The sequence below is a fragment of the Episyrphus balteatus genome, chromosome 3, assembly GCF_945859705.1.
Source record: "Episyrphus balteatus chromosome 3, idEpiBalt1.1, whole genome shotgun sequence".
NCBI classification, from domain to species: domain Eukaryota; kingdom Metazoa; phylum Arthropoda; class Insecta; order Diptera; family Syrphidae; genus Episyrphus; species Episyrphus balteatus.
Window position 1 is genome coordinate 97122770 of NC_079136.1, and position 14262 is coordinate 97137031.

The 14262-nt window shown below is 34.3% G+C and overlaps 3 protein-coding genes across 6 annotated transcripts in view; 2 read left to right on the forward strand and 1 right to left on the reverse strand.

Annotated features, from left to right (window-relative positions):
* The window catches only part of LOC129916656 (protein spartin), a 61318-nt gene extending 58557 nt beyond the window's left edge, over positions 1 to 2761 (forward strand). For all 4 annotated transcript variants that reach the window (XM_055996751.1, XM_055996748.1, XM_055996750.1 and 1 more), the window contains 4 exons: positions 80 to 682; positions 758 to 1459; positions 1518 to 1648; positions 1712 to 2761. In XM_055996751.1, coding sequence (XP_055852726.1) covers positions 89 to 682; positions 758 to 1459; positions 1518 to 1648; positions 1712 to 1955 — 1671 coding nt within the window. In that variant the 5' untranslated portion in view covers positions 80 to 88 and the 3' untranslated portion in view covers positions 1956 to 2761. The remainder of the gene's footprint in view (positions 1 to 79; positions 683 to 757; positions 1460 to 1517; positions 1649 to 1711) is intronic.
* Positions 2762 to 7820: 5059 nt separating this feature from the next.
* On the forward strand, positions 7821 to 9323 carry LOC129916663 (beta-1,3-galactosyltransferase brn). Its single transcript, XM_055996759.1, has one exon. The coding sequence runs from the start codon at positions 7978 to 7980 to the stop codon at positions 9229 to 9231; it is 1254 nt and encodes a 417-aa protein (XP_055852734.1). The 5' UTR covers positions 7821 to 7977; the 3' UTR covers positions 9232 to 9323.
* Positions 9324 to 10151: 828 nt separating this feature from the next.
* LOC129916662 (acyl-coenzyme A thioesterase 9, mitochondrial-like) lies at positions 10152 to 12188 on the reverse strand. Its single transcript, XM_055996758.1, has 5 exons — positions 12070 to 12188; positions 11886 to 11987; positions 11752 to 11813; positions 11333 to 11575; positions 10152 to 11264 (listed from the first exon to the last, which is right to left on the reverse strand). Exons 2-5 carry the CDS (start codon positions 11963 to 11965, stop codon positions 10339 to 10341), a joined length of 1311 nt encoding a protein of 436 aa, XP_055852733.1. The 5' UTR covers positions 11966 to 11987; positions 12070 to 12188; the 3' UTR covers positions 10152 to 10338.
* Between the last annotated feature and the right edge of the window lie 2074 nt (positions 12189 to 14262).

The window sequence follows — 14262 nt, forward strand, 5'->3', positions numbered from 1 at the left end:
CATTTAGTTATGGTTTTTTTTTTTGCTATAAACACCATTTGCCAGAGCTTGAATTTCATATGTTTTGACATTTTTTCAGTTTGTTGCAATGACTTCCGAGGCTGAGTTTTTAAAGTGCTACAGCAAAATAAAATTGGGATATTCTGAAGTCATCAAACACATCGATGCTTCTGTAACTTTAGAGGAGGAAGAGAATAATGGCGAGGCTCTGCGTAGCTACACCAAATGCATTGAAGCCATCGACGCTATATTTGCGATTCCAGTTGGTCTTCCTGATAACGTGGAATCAGTTCAAAGTCAATGGAATGACGCATGCAACATAATCCAAAAACTTAAAACGTTTCGCTCCGAAGTAATCTACAGGAGATCTTGTCTCGAATCCAAAGCAACAGTTGATCAGTGTTCAGAAGTTTCTCCCGAAAGCGACTTGACAGAACCAACAGAATCAGAAGCTTGTGCCACTGGCGCTACTACAAAAATATCACCCAATTGTTTGACTAAAAATTCCACACCATTTGCGATAGCGAACGAATCGGGCATTCCAATGACGTACAGACAAATCATAAAAGGACTTCGTGTTGCCATTGGCACGGAGGAGTCTCCTTTAAACTTTGACACAATATTTGAATCGAATGCAAAGTTATACAAGATTCAACCGAACGGATCAGTTACTAGCGCTGAGGTACATAATAATTTTCAAAATAATATTTTAAAAAGCGGAATTTTGCTTTATTATATTTATTTTATATTTGTTTAGAATGGAACACAGCTCCAATTGGCCATCATTGGTACGGATTCACCTGAATGGAAGTATCTAAATAACATGTACTTTATACACTGCCAAATGACTGCCGGCACGGAACCATCAAATCATGAAATGTCTTGGGTCTATCCACTTGTTCCTGGTGTTACTACTTGCTTCCGTACAGAGTATGGAGCTTATATTTTTCCCGACATGGAAGCCGATGAGCCTGGTACAGCATTTGGTATAATTCTTGAAGGTCAAGAACCAGAGTACAATCAATTCTGGTTAGACCTAATCGAAGCAATTATAACTGGAGAAGTTTTGGAACTTAAAGAGGGTCCGTCACGTACTAAGCGAGATGTTAGCACAACTGTTTCAAAGACCATTGTTGGTACAGCAGATTTCATTGCGAAGAATCTAGTGAAAGGAGCTGAAAAAACTGGAGAACTTATGGTCAAGTCAACTCCTTATTTAATATCAAAAATGTCTCAAGCTCCTCCTGATACACCTCCAGTTTCATCTAAAGTTCAAACATCAGTTGAAGTTGCGAAGAATGTGTCTGGGGCTGCTGTAGGAGTTACTGGCTACATAGCAGGGAAAGTTGGGTGTGCCACGATGGCGATAGGACGTTTCCTAGCACCGCACATCAAAAATCAAGGAGCAAATATACTCTCAGTAGGCTTCGGTTTAAGCGAAGAAGACGCACAAGATAAAGTTAGTTAAATTTAATATTTTTTAAAAAAGTAAAAACTAAAATATTTTTTTCTTTTAGATGCAAGGAGCATTTACTATTGCTGCTGGCGCAGTTGAAGGCTTCAGTACAGTTTTCAATGGACTTGAAGAGTCAGCCAAAATTCTAGGCACAAATTTAAGCAACAATTCTGTTAAAATAATTGAGCACAAGTAAAGCAATCGCTATCATGATTTTATTAAAAAAAATGTCTCAATATTTGTATTTCTATTCAGATATGGACCATCAGCAGGACAAGTGGCTTCTGGAACATTCGATACACTTGGAAATGCATTCACTGTTAGTCAGAATGTGAAATATATTACTCCTAAAGGGATTGCAAGACGAGTTGCGAAAAGCACTGGTAAGGGTGTATTTGAGATATATAAAAATGGACAGCGTCCAGAATCTCATTATGTACCAGCTGGGGTTTTGTATCCTGATTTAAGTGAATTAAAGGAACAGTATTCCAAAAAATAGATACTCATCATATTGATATTATATAAAACAAACATAAAATTGTATTTAATATCAGCCATGTTATGGTATATCTGTTCAACAAAGCAAACGATTGTACATTATATCTCTCTTTGTTTATGGTATCCCTGTTTAAATGGACTGGTACGACATGGGTATGATAGATATTCTATTAAATAATAGGTCATGTTATATATATATGATTTAGTGCGGACGGTGATTGATCGGCTGAGACCAAATTTAGTCGAGTTTTATTTGACATCGATGGCTGTCTAATAACCGTCCTATGTTCTCAAATAACCTACAAAAATCTATAACTCTAGTTTTACATTCCATTTTAGTGAAAAATAACTATAACCCTTGCTGAGAAAACTCAAGAATGTAAACAAAGCTTTAAAACGTTTCTTTCCACGAACGAAACTTATTTTTCGATTAGAAATCATGCAAATCGCTAATATATTACAGTTTTGCTATTTTAATTCAGATGCATATCTTAAATGTTTTTTTTATTTATGAGGAACGTGAACATATCAAAACAATTAAATCAAACAGGTATCCGGTGATATTTTGTACATATCGTAGGTGATACATTGTCGAACAGATATACACAAGGTTGATTTAATTTAAAATTTCTCGAATCTCTTGTTAATTTAATTATATTTCTTGATTTTTACAAATAAGAGAAAAAATAATATTTAATATTAATTTTGTAATTTGTGCGAATTAGGGAAAAGAAGTATTGTTATATTTAATTGTTATTGTATTGTGCGTTATTGTTTGTTGTATACGTGGAATAAATATGTAAACTCGTATGAGATATTAAAATTTTGCAATATTTTCATTTTTGTTTATTAAACTTATTATTATTAGTACCTGGGTGACCGAGCTTTGCTCGGTATCTTTAAATGTCATAACTTTCAGTGAAAAAAGTCAAATGTAAACAGCAATTTTTTGGAGTGGGTTTGAGTTTGCAATGACCAGTTTTTTCGCGGGTTACAAAACACCACATTCCCACTTTATAATCCAGTTTATTTACGTTTGAATACACATACGACGATCAGTAATGGATAGAAGGGTTACAGGAATCTGCATTATCGAAAATGCCTACAGCAATGAGATCCCTTTTTGTTCAAATTTTAATTTACGGGTCAGAAAGTTTTGGATAGTGTACATAAAGTTAATCTTTTTTTCAAGTTAAGCCTTGTCGGCTTGTTGTGAGTTATTTTATTTTTATACGTTAACAATAGTTGCATTTAATCAAAAGAAAAACGTAAGACAAAGGTAATGTGTGATACCTAATTAACAAATTACTTAAAAGTTTCAATACATGATCAAAAAAGTCATGATCTAAAAATTTTTGTTTAGTTATTGTAACAAAAAGAAAAAGAACAATGCGTAAAATATGGAACCATCCTTCAAAATTTTATTGAAATCGTTGAATCTGTCTCCGCGAAAAAAAACTAATGTAAGAGAAAATACTTTCAAAATGTTGTATTTGCCTAGAGGAAAAAACCCTCAAAATTTTATCGAAATCTTTAAAGCAATTACCAAAAAACTAATATGTGAGAAAAATAAGCGTAGCTGTGAGCGGATGTTTCTAAAAGTACTTCCAAAACATTTTATTCGGCTAGGGGACCAAAACCTTAAAATTTCATCGAAATCCTTAAAGTTGTTACCAAAAAAAATTCCATGTTAAAAAAGTGGGCGTGGAGGTGGGCGGATTTTTCCAAAAATACTTCCAAACTTTTTACTCACTTAGATAAACAAACTCCGAAAATTTCATCGAAATCCTTAAAGTGGTTACCAAAAAAAAATTCCATGTTAAAAAAGTGGGCGTGGCAGTGGGCGGATTTTTCCAAAAATACTTCCAAACTTTTTACTCACTTAGATAAACAAACCCTGAAAATTTCATCGAAATCGTTAGAGCCGTTCCCGAAAAAACTTATATGTTAAAAAAGTGGGCGTGGCAGTGGGCGGATTTTTCCAAAAAAACTTCCAAAACTTTTGACTCGCTAAGATAAACAAACCCTGAAAATTTCATCGAAATCGTTAGAGCCGTTTCTGAAAAAACTTATATGTTAAAAAAGTGGGCGTGGCAGTGGGCGGATTTTTCCAAAAAAAACTTCCAAAACTTTTGACTCGCTAAGATAAACAAACCCTGAAAATTTCATCGAAATCGTTAGAGCCGTTTCTGAAAAAACTTATATGTTAAAAAAGTGGGCGTGGCAGTGGGCGGATTTTTCCAAAAAAAACTTCCAAAACTTTTGACTCGCTAAGATAAACAAACCCTGAAAATTTCATCGAAATCGTTAGAGCCGTTTCTGAAAAAACTTATATGTATGTTAAAAAAGTGGGCGTGGCAGTGGGCGGATTTTCCAAAAAAAACTTCCAAAACTTTTGACTCGCTAAGATAAACAAACCCTGAAAATTTCATCGAAATCGTTAGAGCCGTTACTGAAAAAACTTATATGTTAAAAAAGTGGGCGTGGCAGTGGGCGGATTTTTCCAAAAAAAACTTGCAAAACTTTTGACTCGCTAAGATAAACAAACCCTGAAAATTTCATCGAAATCGTTAGAGCCGTTTCTGAAAAAACTTATATGTTAAAAAAGTGGGCGTGGCAGTGGGCGGATTTTTCCAAAAATACTTCCAAAATTTTTTACTCGCTTAGATGAACAAACCCTGAAAATTTCATCGAAATCGTTAGAGCCGTTTCCGAGATCCCAATTTTATATATATTTATATATATATATACATATATATAAACAATTTTAGCTCGTTTAAAGTTATAAGATTACCTTAGAGTTATGATCCCCTAAATAAATACCTAACCACTGTAAGCGAACAATTAGAAAGCAAATTATCCCAGGTCAGTAATTGGACCAGGAGATGCGGTCTTAAAGTAAACCCCCTTAAAACAGAACTGGTACTTTTCACAAACAGAAGGAAAATTCCTCCTTTTGCAGTGCCAAAAATTGATGGCACCCCACTTAAGATTTCGGATAAAGCGAAATATCTCGGAGTGATCTTGGATAAGAAACTTAACTGGGGTCCAAACATTCAAGAAAGATATAAGAAAGCCACGTTTGCACTCTACTCATGTAATAGAATTCTTGGCAGAAACTGGGGACCAAATCCTAAAATAATCATGTGGATGTATACCGCCATTGTCAGACCCATTCTGACTTATGGCAGTTTAGTCTGGTGGCAAGCTCTGGATAAATCCACGAACTTGAAGACCCTAACCAAAGTACAAAGAGCAGCTTGCATTAGTACTACGGGGGTGATGAGGTCCACTCCAACCGCGGGTCTGGAAGCAATCCTTAATCTCACTCCCTTAGATCTATTTGTACAAGAATTGGCAGCGAACAGCGCCCTACGACTCAGTCAAACCAACATTTGGAATACTAGTCAAAACGGCCATACTACGATCCTTTCTAACTACGTTGGCTACAACGTTAGTACAGATTACATGACCCCCTACTTAGACTTTAACAAGTCTTTTAATGTCAGTTTCCCTAACAGACAATATTGGGAAAACAGTATACCTTTCTCAAATGAGTCGACTATCGCCATCTTTACCGATGGTTCGAAAATGAACACTGGGGTTGGTGCAGGTTTTTACTCAGAAAACCTCAACCTTGCCAGTTCTTTCAGGCTCCCCGATCACAGCAGTGGCAATAAAAGCGATTTCTGCCACCTTAATCAAGTCTAAGCTTGTTTCTTGCTGTCGCGAAGAGCTTAGGGTTCTTGGTATGCAGCATAATGTAAGACTCTGCTGGGTTCCCGGCCACAGTGATGTGTTCGGAAACGAAAAAACGGATGAGCTTGCAAGGGAGGGCTCAGTGCTTGATCCCTCTCTCATAGACCTTAACATTAGAATCCCACAATGTGAAATAAGGCGAAATATCGTCAACAAGATTTCACAAATAACCAACGATAGATGGAACCTCCTAGAAACCTGCGGTCACACCAGGAAACTATGGCCGAACTTCGACGAGAAAAAATCAAATAAGATCTTACTACTTAGTAAGCCTTCTTTAAGATCCCTAATAGGCGTCTTAACGGGTCATAACCTACTAGGATACCACAAAAAGAAAATGGGGCTTTGTACGGATGATCTATGCAGAGGCTGCGGTAATGAGGACGAACAGGAAAGCACTGTTCACTTCCTCTGTCACTGCCCAGCACTCTGTCGCACTAGGAAAAAATTCTTAGGAAACTACTTCTTTAATGAATTAGAAGAACTATCGGAACTCTCAGGCAATAGCCTACTGAACTTTGTCAAGTCCTCCAAATGGCTCGAACAACCATAGCATTCATAGGTTAACACTTTTTTTTTCATGAAGTTACAATACTTCAGGGTATCACAAGGGATCTACATTGATCTAAGTGTGACGGTAACAATATCAACTGTCAGCCCACATAACCTAACCTAACCTATGACATTTTCTGCTGTAATGATTTTAATGACAAAAACATTAACAAATATTTTTACCATAAGCCTGGTACGCTGCTCTCGCTAAATTTTAGCCAAGATAAAATTCCCATACAAGTTATCGATAATTTGTATGGGATCCATTTTAGCTCAGATAAAGTTTTTCGATAATTTGTATGGGAGCTAAAATTTAGCGCGAGCTGCGTACCAGGCTATATGGTAAATATTTACGCAATTACGTCAGGAAAATGACCAAATTATGATAATTATGTCGTGGAAATCGACATAAAGCTCATTGAAAAAAATTGATTTGGGGTGTTGTGTTTCGACCTCCAATGCCCCTCCCCAGGGTCCGGACCACCAAAATATAGTGTTGTCATCCGAACTATACATAATATATATGTAAGGTTTCAGTTCGATATGCTAATTGGAAGTGGGTCAAAATTTAGTTCCAAGATTTTATTACATTAGGGGTATTCACGATCTGGTGCAACAGGCCTAGTAAAAGTGTAAAATTTTATTTTTTTTACAATAGATCGTGAACGCACCTCTTCTTATCTATAGTAAATATTGAATGGAATCCATGATATGATTTATATCAGCTTCACTCTTTTTTTTTACGGAGTTGTCTTTCCACCGATGCTTCTTCTTTTTTTTCAATTTTTTTATAATTTCATTCTTTGTTGTGATCGGGTTAATTTATTTTCACAAATTACATCAAAAGAAACAAAATAAAAAAGAATAAGAATAAAAAAAATAAACTATTCATCATGGGCGACACGCGACGGCGAGCTGCCATCTGTCAAAAAAAATTTACATCATTGTATTTTTATTTTGCAATAGGGTTAGGGTATAGCAAAAGTGCAAGACCATTGTAAAATTTCAATCCATATATTTTGTTGTTGTAGTGTTGTAAGATTTTACACTTTTGCACTTTTGCAATGATACTAGACCAGTTGCATCGGATCGTGAATACCCCTATTATTGCTAGTTGGTTAATTACAACGTTACAAGTGAAGCTAATAGATAAATATTTCCAAAGGAACGCAGCTAAAAGTGTATTAATAAAATGGAGTGAATTCTTCACTTCCAAAGTTTTGAAAGAGTAACGAAGTAATCACCAATACATCTACATTTCTTCATGAAAAAGTTGTCAAATTACTGGGTGGTTGTTTTTTTTTTTTTTGAAAAAAATTGTATTTATTAAAAATTTAATAAAGTATCTATACAAGTGAATATAAATGATTGTGTTGTTATTTTATTTATTATGTATCACAAACAGATGCAAATCAAACGAACAAAAAATTACCTCCAAATTGTAACTCATGCAAATGCAGCATTATTTTTGTTCCCTGTGAACACTTTCCCAATTCACAATCAAACATACCTTTTTTGCTGTCAAAAAGTGATGTTTCTGCTGTCATTTGGAATTTTTTTTTGTAGGAAAACATATCAGTGCACACTGCAGGCACTTTTTTTTTAATAACAAATGAACTTTTGTCCACAAATAATTAATCCAGACTTGTTCTGGTTAGAAAAAGCCTATTAAATTTTAGTAATACATACCAATAAAAATGTAAGCTACAAAAATGTTTCCTCGATCTAATTTGTATTCTAAGTTAAAATGTGTTGTCATCGTGTTGCTTTTTATTTTTCTTATCGATTACTTTGGTATCCTAACTCATATGTTTGAATTGGATTACTATCGACTCTTTAATTATCCACTCGATGGAGATATTCTACAATACTCACATCGCGTACGATTCCACCAAGAAGTAGAAGTAAAACCAATCAATTTTTACAACTACACATTCCTCGAGAAATGCCATCAAAAATGCGTAGAAGATGGAGGTTCTCCCATATCGCCAAAAATTACATTTATAGTTAAATCAGCAATGCCGAATTTTGAGCGACGACAAGCTATACGGCAAACTTGGGGTTACGAAACACGCTTCTCTGATGTTATTATTCGGACAGTTTTTATGTTGGGTGTTTCCAATAACCAAGAACTGCAAAAACATATCAAAACCGAGTCTCTGCAGTATAATGATATAGTACAATCTAACTTTGAGGACACCTACTTTAACAATACGATAAAAACAATGATGGGTTTCAGGTGGGCCGTCGAAGTCTGTCCCACGAGCAAATTCTACTTGTTTGTGGATGATGATTATTATGTGTCACCTAAGAATGCTCTGCGATTTGTTGAGAATCCAGAAAGTTATCCACGAAATATAGACGAGGCCGATGAAACCCTTCGGAAACTGGGTAACCGGTTTAAAAATAGATTATATTTCAATAAATTCCCAGAAGCCATGGCCCAGCAGGGGCTAACGGATAGGAGAATTCTGGCTCATCTTCATAGTAATTTCTATGAAGATTCAGAGAGTCCAGCAGTTAATGCCAACCCCGAGGAAGAATATAAAAAGCAAAGTGCACTGCTTAGTGATGGCCATAACGATAAGCTTTTTGCTGGTTTTGTGTTTAAATCGTCGCCTCATAGACACAAATCTAGTAAATGGTATGTTAGCTTGGCCGAATACCCATTCCATATGTGGCCGCCGTATGTTACGGCTGGAGCTTTCATATTGTCACGTGAGGCACTCTTTGAAATGTATTTCGCTAGTATGTATGTGCAGCATTTCCGATTCGATGATGTCTATTTGGGTCTAGTTGCTTTGAAGGCGAAAATTGAATTGCATCATTGTGAGGAGTTCTATTTCCATAGACCAACGTATTCGGGTCCCTACAGCTATCGATATGTTGTGGCGACGCATGGATTCGAAGATTCCAAAGAACTGATTAAGACTTGGACCGAATGTAGATCGGCTGGTCACGCTTAAATCGCTCTGTATTGAGAACAACCAAAAATTATTTATGTATAGGATATTAAATGAAATTGTTAATAAACATACTTTTGAAATTTGAAAAAAAATTGTTTTAATATTTTTGGATGTGTATAGTTTTACAATTTTTATTTGCTCATAGGACTGTTTGAGAGTTTGAGAGTTCTTACAAATTTAACTTTTTTATTTAATTTAGAAGATCCAGAAATTTGAGATTCTTTTTTGTTGAAAAAAAGGTCATCCAAATTATAATTTGTTTTATAACAAATTTTTATTTACATAAAACTGATTTAGTAGCACAGTCTAACATTTAACTGAGAATTGTTTCTATACTTTACTAATTATTGTTTCCATATTTCAAACATGGAAACGAAAATGATCGTGAAATGGATAAACGATCGGATCTGCTTTCTCTCCATGGCAAAGCGTTGTTTCCATTTTTTTTTTTAATTTTCAAGAAAAATTATTTTTTAAATTTTGATCCTCAATTAAACGAATCTTATTTAATATGCATTTCCAATTGCCACAAAAGTTAAATTATTTTGGTTCTTCTAGCAAACAAATACTAATATACCAATTTATCAAGTTCTATTTCTTAAAAGAGATATTTTTTCTACTCGAGATGAATTTTTTTAGATCTAGATTTTTAACGAGATTTCCAGACATTTTTACAGCCACTTTAGCACACACCGCATTTATGTGAATATTTGTTTTTTAATTCTTGTCATTTTGTTTATATGAAAATATATCAATTTGCAACAAGAGATCATTGTTTAGTTTTTTCACGTAAATGGGATAGAAGAACAGGGCTGAATAAATACATGTGTTTGATTAAATAAATAAAACAAAAAATTACATATATAAAAAAAAAAAACAGTTTAAAATTAATAAAACTCGTACTAATTTAAAACACATCATTAAAATTATCATTTAAATAAAATAACCAGCATTTTATTTTGAATTTATTTCAAAGCCTCTTGAAATTTTCACAACAATTACAATAAATACTATTGAGTCAATTTTAAATCAATATTTGCACTATTAAATGTTACAAAATGAACAAAATATCATTTAAATCTCATACATGATATATGTACCAAATATCTATTCGGTTTTCAATGCATATTTAAGTTTTCTTCTACCATCGATATACCACAAAGTTTCATCGTATGTCCTTGGTAGAACTTCTGCAACTTTAGACGGTGCCTTGTATGTGTAATAGAAAATATTCGATGTCACTTGATTGCCTGAACTAGGTTCAATAATATCAGCTACAGTCATAATTTGTATATAATTATCTTGAGTATAAACAACGTGAGCATTCATTTTTAAAAACGACGATACATTAACTGGCTTCTGAAAACTAATATCGCATATCGTTTCAAGCTTTGGACGTTCTCCACAATACAAACATGCACACACCCAACTAATTTCAAGTGCATTGCGCATAAGAAAACCACCAAATACTGTATTGTGAGCATTACGGTTTTCAGGGAATGACGCCATTGTTGAAACTATCGAAGTATCACCCATCCAGCGGGCATTGTTTGGTAAGATTCTAGAATTCAATTCCATCGAGTCGGTTCGGGTAGTCCGAACAAACAAGTCATGACTTATTTTTTGTTCTTCTGCATTAGGTTCGACTTTAAGCAAAGACGATGATTGCAATTGCTTTCTTCTTTCTTTGCGCTGTTCACCTCCAGCCAAAATCATTTTCTCGTTCTCATTGGCAGGAATTAGTGGATTCACTGGAGCAGATTTAGTGTTATTTGCATTCCTAGCTGCCATTAGGAAGAGAGCGCGTGTAATTTTCTTGTATGTATCGCCTTCTAATTGTTCCAACCATACTACAATTTCCATAGAACTCCTACCAACCCAAGAAACATGACCCGACAATCGAATATCTTGGTTTGCATGTGGTGTAAAGTCGGTAAATGTAATCTTATCGACAAGAATTGTTACAAAAGTGTATGGCAAAGGCACTGATGGATCTAGTTTAGGAATTTTCAAATGCTGATGACACACCCAAACTGGGAGGATATATTTGATTTTATTAAAACGTCAATTTGTGATAAATTGAGAAAAGTTAACAAAATACCTGCAAACAAATCCATATCCTCCATTAACCTGCCTAATCGAACGTGCCCTAATGTTGCTACATATCGATCTTGTAGTGATTTGCTCACGCTCAAGGGTATAATTGCAGAAGTAAAAGAGTTCTGCATAGACCTTGGTGGAAGGTCTTCCATTTTTGGTTCATATGGCAATAAGTGCTCCCTTGGTTTAGGATGTGGATTGTATCCACAATCAAGACCTAGACTTTTCATCATTTTGAATTTAACTATAAGAAAGAAAATATATATTGATAGCGAATAATAAAAGCAAAAAATCGCATAGGTATAAATAAGCATTCGCATTATGTAAAATATTGAACTTGTTTGTTTTTGATTTGCATTTACTGATTAGATTTGGAATGGAGAAAAAAAAAATCAACAAATACAACAAAGTGATGCTTACTTTCGCTCATCGTTTCGTTGGTTCCATCTAGTCGTTCGAAATTTGAGCTACATTTTCGTGGGCTATCAATAATTATAGATACATAATTTATTCAATAACTTATTATAATTTATGAAATATTCAGATTTACATACAATTTTTGTAAAACACGTAATCCAGGGAGAAGTTGTTTGTTGGCCATGAACGCCGTTTTCAAATAGTTTAATGTAGCCATTTGCGTGTAGTAAATTTTTTCCCTATATTTCAAGATGTATTTTAAGTTAATATTTATTAAAAATTAAAAAAGAAAATGATTTAAAACTGGAAAAAAGTATTTACAATTTGTGCTGCAGGAATACGCTCTACCCAGATAAATCGAAACATAAATCAAAGTCGAACTGACAAGTGATGTTGACGTAATAGCCGTGTTCACAAAAAATATTTAATAGCGCAGTTCATATTTCTGAATAGTTAACACTTAGTTCCGTAACAAATACAGCTCGGAAAACTTTTCACGTGAAATAGGGTGCTGGCACTTAAGGTCGGCAGCCCTAGTAGTTGGCCACCGCACATATGGGTATTTAGTCAATTTAGGCGGACAAAACACGAAATTTTATGTCGTTTTCTTTCACTCCAATGAGAGTACCCTTTTAGTACTTATTTTTTCACTTTTGAAGGTTTTGTGATCTTTGACGCCACAAAAGTGTAAAAAAAAATTACTCCGGAGTAATTTTAGGACTACGGAGTACCCCGGATTTACTCCACATTTTTAGTCAGATTTACACCGATTTGCACACGCACTTGCACATACACTTATGAATTTGAAGTTTGACATTTTAAAATTTTGTTTGAAAATTGAAAAATGCGAAAAGTTTTTCTTTCAAACTCTTTTGTTATTAAAAGAAAACGACCATTATGAATATATTTCCTATTGTATTATATTCCGCCAGATATATTTCTTCCATTTTTTCGTTAATTCTTCACTTTTTCCAAAATGAAATTGAAAACCGAATACAAAAATTTTCCGCCAGTGTTCTACATCAATAAAAAAAAATCCTGTGCCATATAACAAAAAAAATCCCATTTTTTCTGCGTTGATGGGATATTTTTATTTTACAATTATAAAGGCTTGGCCACACTGGAGGGTATGCGGTAGCGGTACGGGTAGCGGTGAGGGTACTTGTATGAAAAAAATTCCAAACTGACACATCAACGTTCAGGTGTGGAATTTTTTTAGTACAAATATCGTTACCACTATACCGCATACCCTCCGGTGTGGCCAAGCCTTAAGGCTTGGCCACACCGGAGGGTATGCGGTAGCGGTGCGGGTAGCGGTAACGATATTTGTATGAAAAAAATTCCACATCTGAACGTTGTTATGTCAGTTTGGAATTTTGTTCATACAAGTACCGTTACCTCTACCCGTACCGCTACCGCATACCCTCCGGTGTAGCCAGGCCTTTAAAATCAAACTAAGGGTGTGTGTCAATTAGGCTGAAAAAAACGATCAGAAGCATAATGAAAAATATACCAAAAGTAAAACTAAGTCCGCTTCTACACGAAGACTCAAAGCGCGAGACGCGCATAAGAGCAAAGGAGAAATAAAGTTCGAAAAAAAGTGAAGAAAGATTTTCTACCGTGAGTCTCCGGAAAAAAATTGTGTGATTCTTTTTGACGTTTCTCTTTGATCTTGTTCTTTTTATTGCTGGTCTGCCAAAGAAAATAACTTTCAAATTTGCGTCTTCAAAAAAGTAATACCTGTAGAAGCGCGTGACGCACCGAAACGAAAATCAAAAGGAAATTGGAAATTGGCTTTCCGTCTTCGTGTATTATGCTTCATATGTTATTAATATTAATTTCGCTTTTCAATTCATAAAATGTTTTCCCTAGGCCTGTTATCACTATTTTTTTCAAGGAAATTATCCATTTTTGCCTTGTCACACACACAATTACATAAAAAAAATTACTCTCATTATGTTCTTTCACTCCAGAAAAAGGAGTAAAAATTTAGAGTACTCCTTAATAGAGTGAAAGAAAACGACATTAAACTGATCCAAACGTAATAATTAAACATCCTACTTAAATAAGATAGTTTACTTAGCATTGTCTTATAGCTTAAAAATTGATTACCACTCCAGGTGACGTAACAGCAGCGCTCTAGAGTTCAGAGTTCTCAGCCCTAAGATAAAATTAATTTTTATTATAATTTACCGACAGTGCTTTAGTACTTTTTTTTTTAAGTAGCTATAGAAAAAAGTTGTTATACATAAATATGGATATAGAGATACGAAACTGCCTACTTTATGTTGTATCTAAATGTTATATTACTTCATAAATAAAAAAGTTTATGTTGAATCTAAATATAAATTAAACTTAAAAATAGTTTTTTTTTCTGTGTTGGTAAGGAGATAAGTTATACTATTTCACAATATATGGTTAATAGAAAAAATATAGGCATTTCATACAATTTTTGGTTTTATTTAAAGCTTCTTCTAATAGCCTGTATTCACTAGAGCCCAAATGAGATATTAT

Excerpts from the sequence above, each read along its gene's own strand:
- LOC129916663 (XM_055996759.1), top strand. The coding sequence starts at position 7,978 with ATGTTTCCTCGATCTAATTTGTATTCTAAGTTAAAATGTGTTGTCATC.
- LOC129916662 (XM_055996758.1), bottom strand. The coding sequence starts at position 11,965 with ATGGCTACATTAAACTATTTGAAAACGGCGTTCATGGCCAACAAACAA. Across the intron at positions 11,814-11,885 it reads TTACGTGTTTTACAAAAATT|CCCACGAAAATGTAGCTCAA; the intron begins GTATGTAAATCT and ends AATTATTGATAG. Across the intron at positions 11,265-11,332 it reads GGATATGGATTTGTTTGCAG|TTTGGGTGTGTCATCAGCAT; the intron begins GTATTTTGTTAA and ends ATATCCTCCCAG.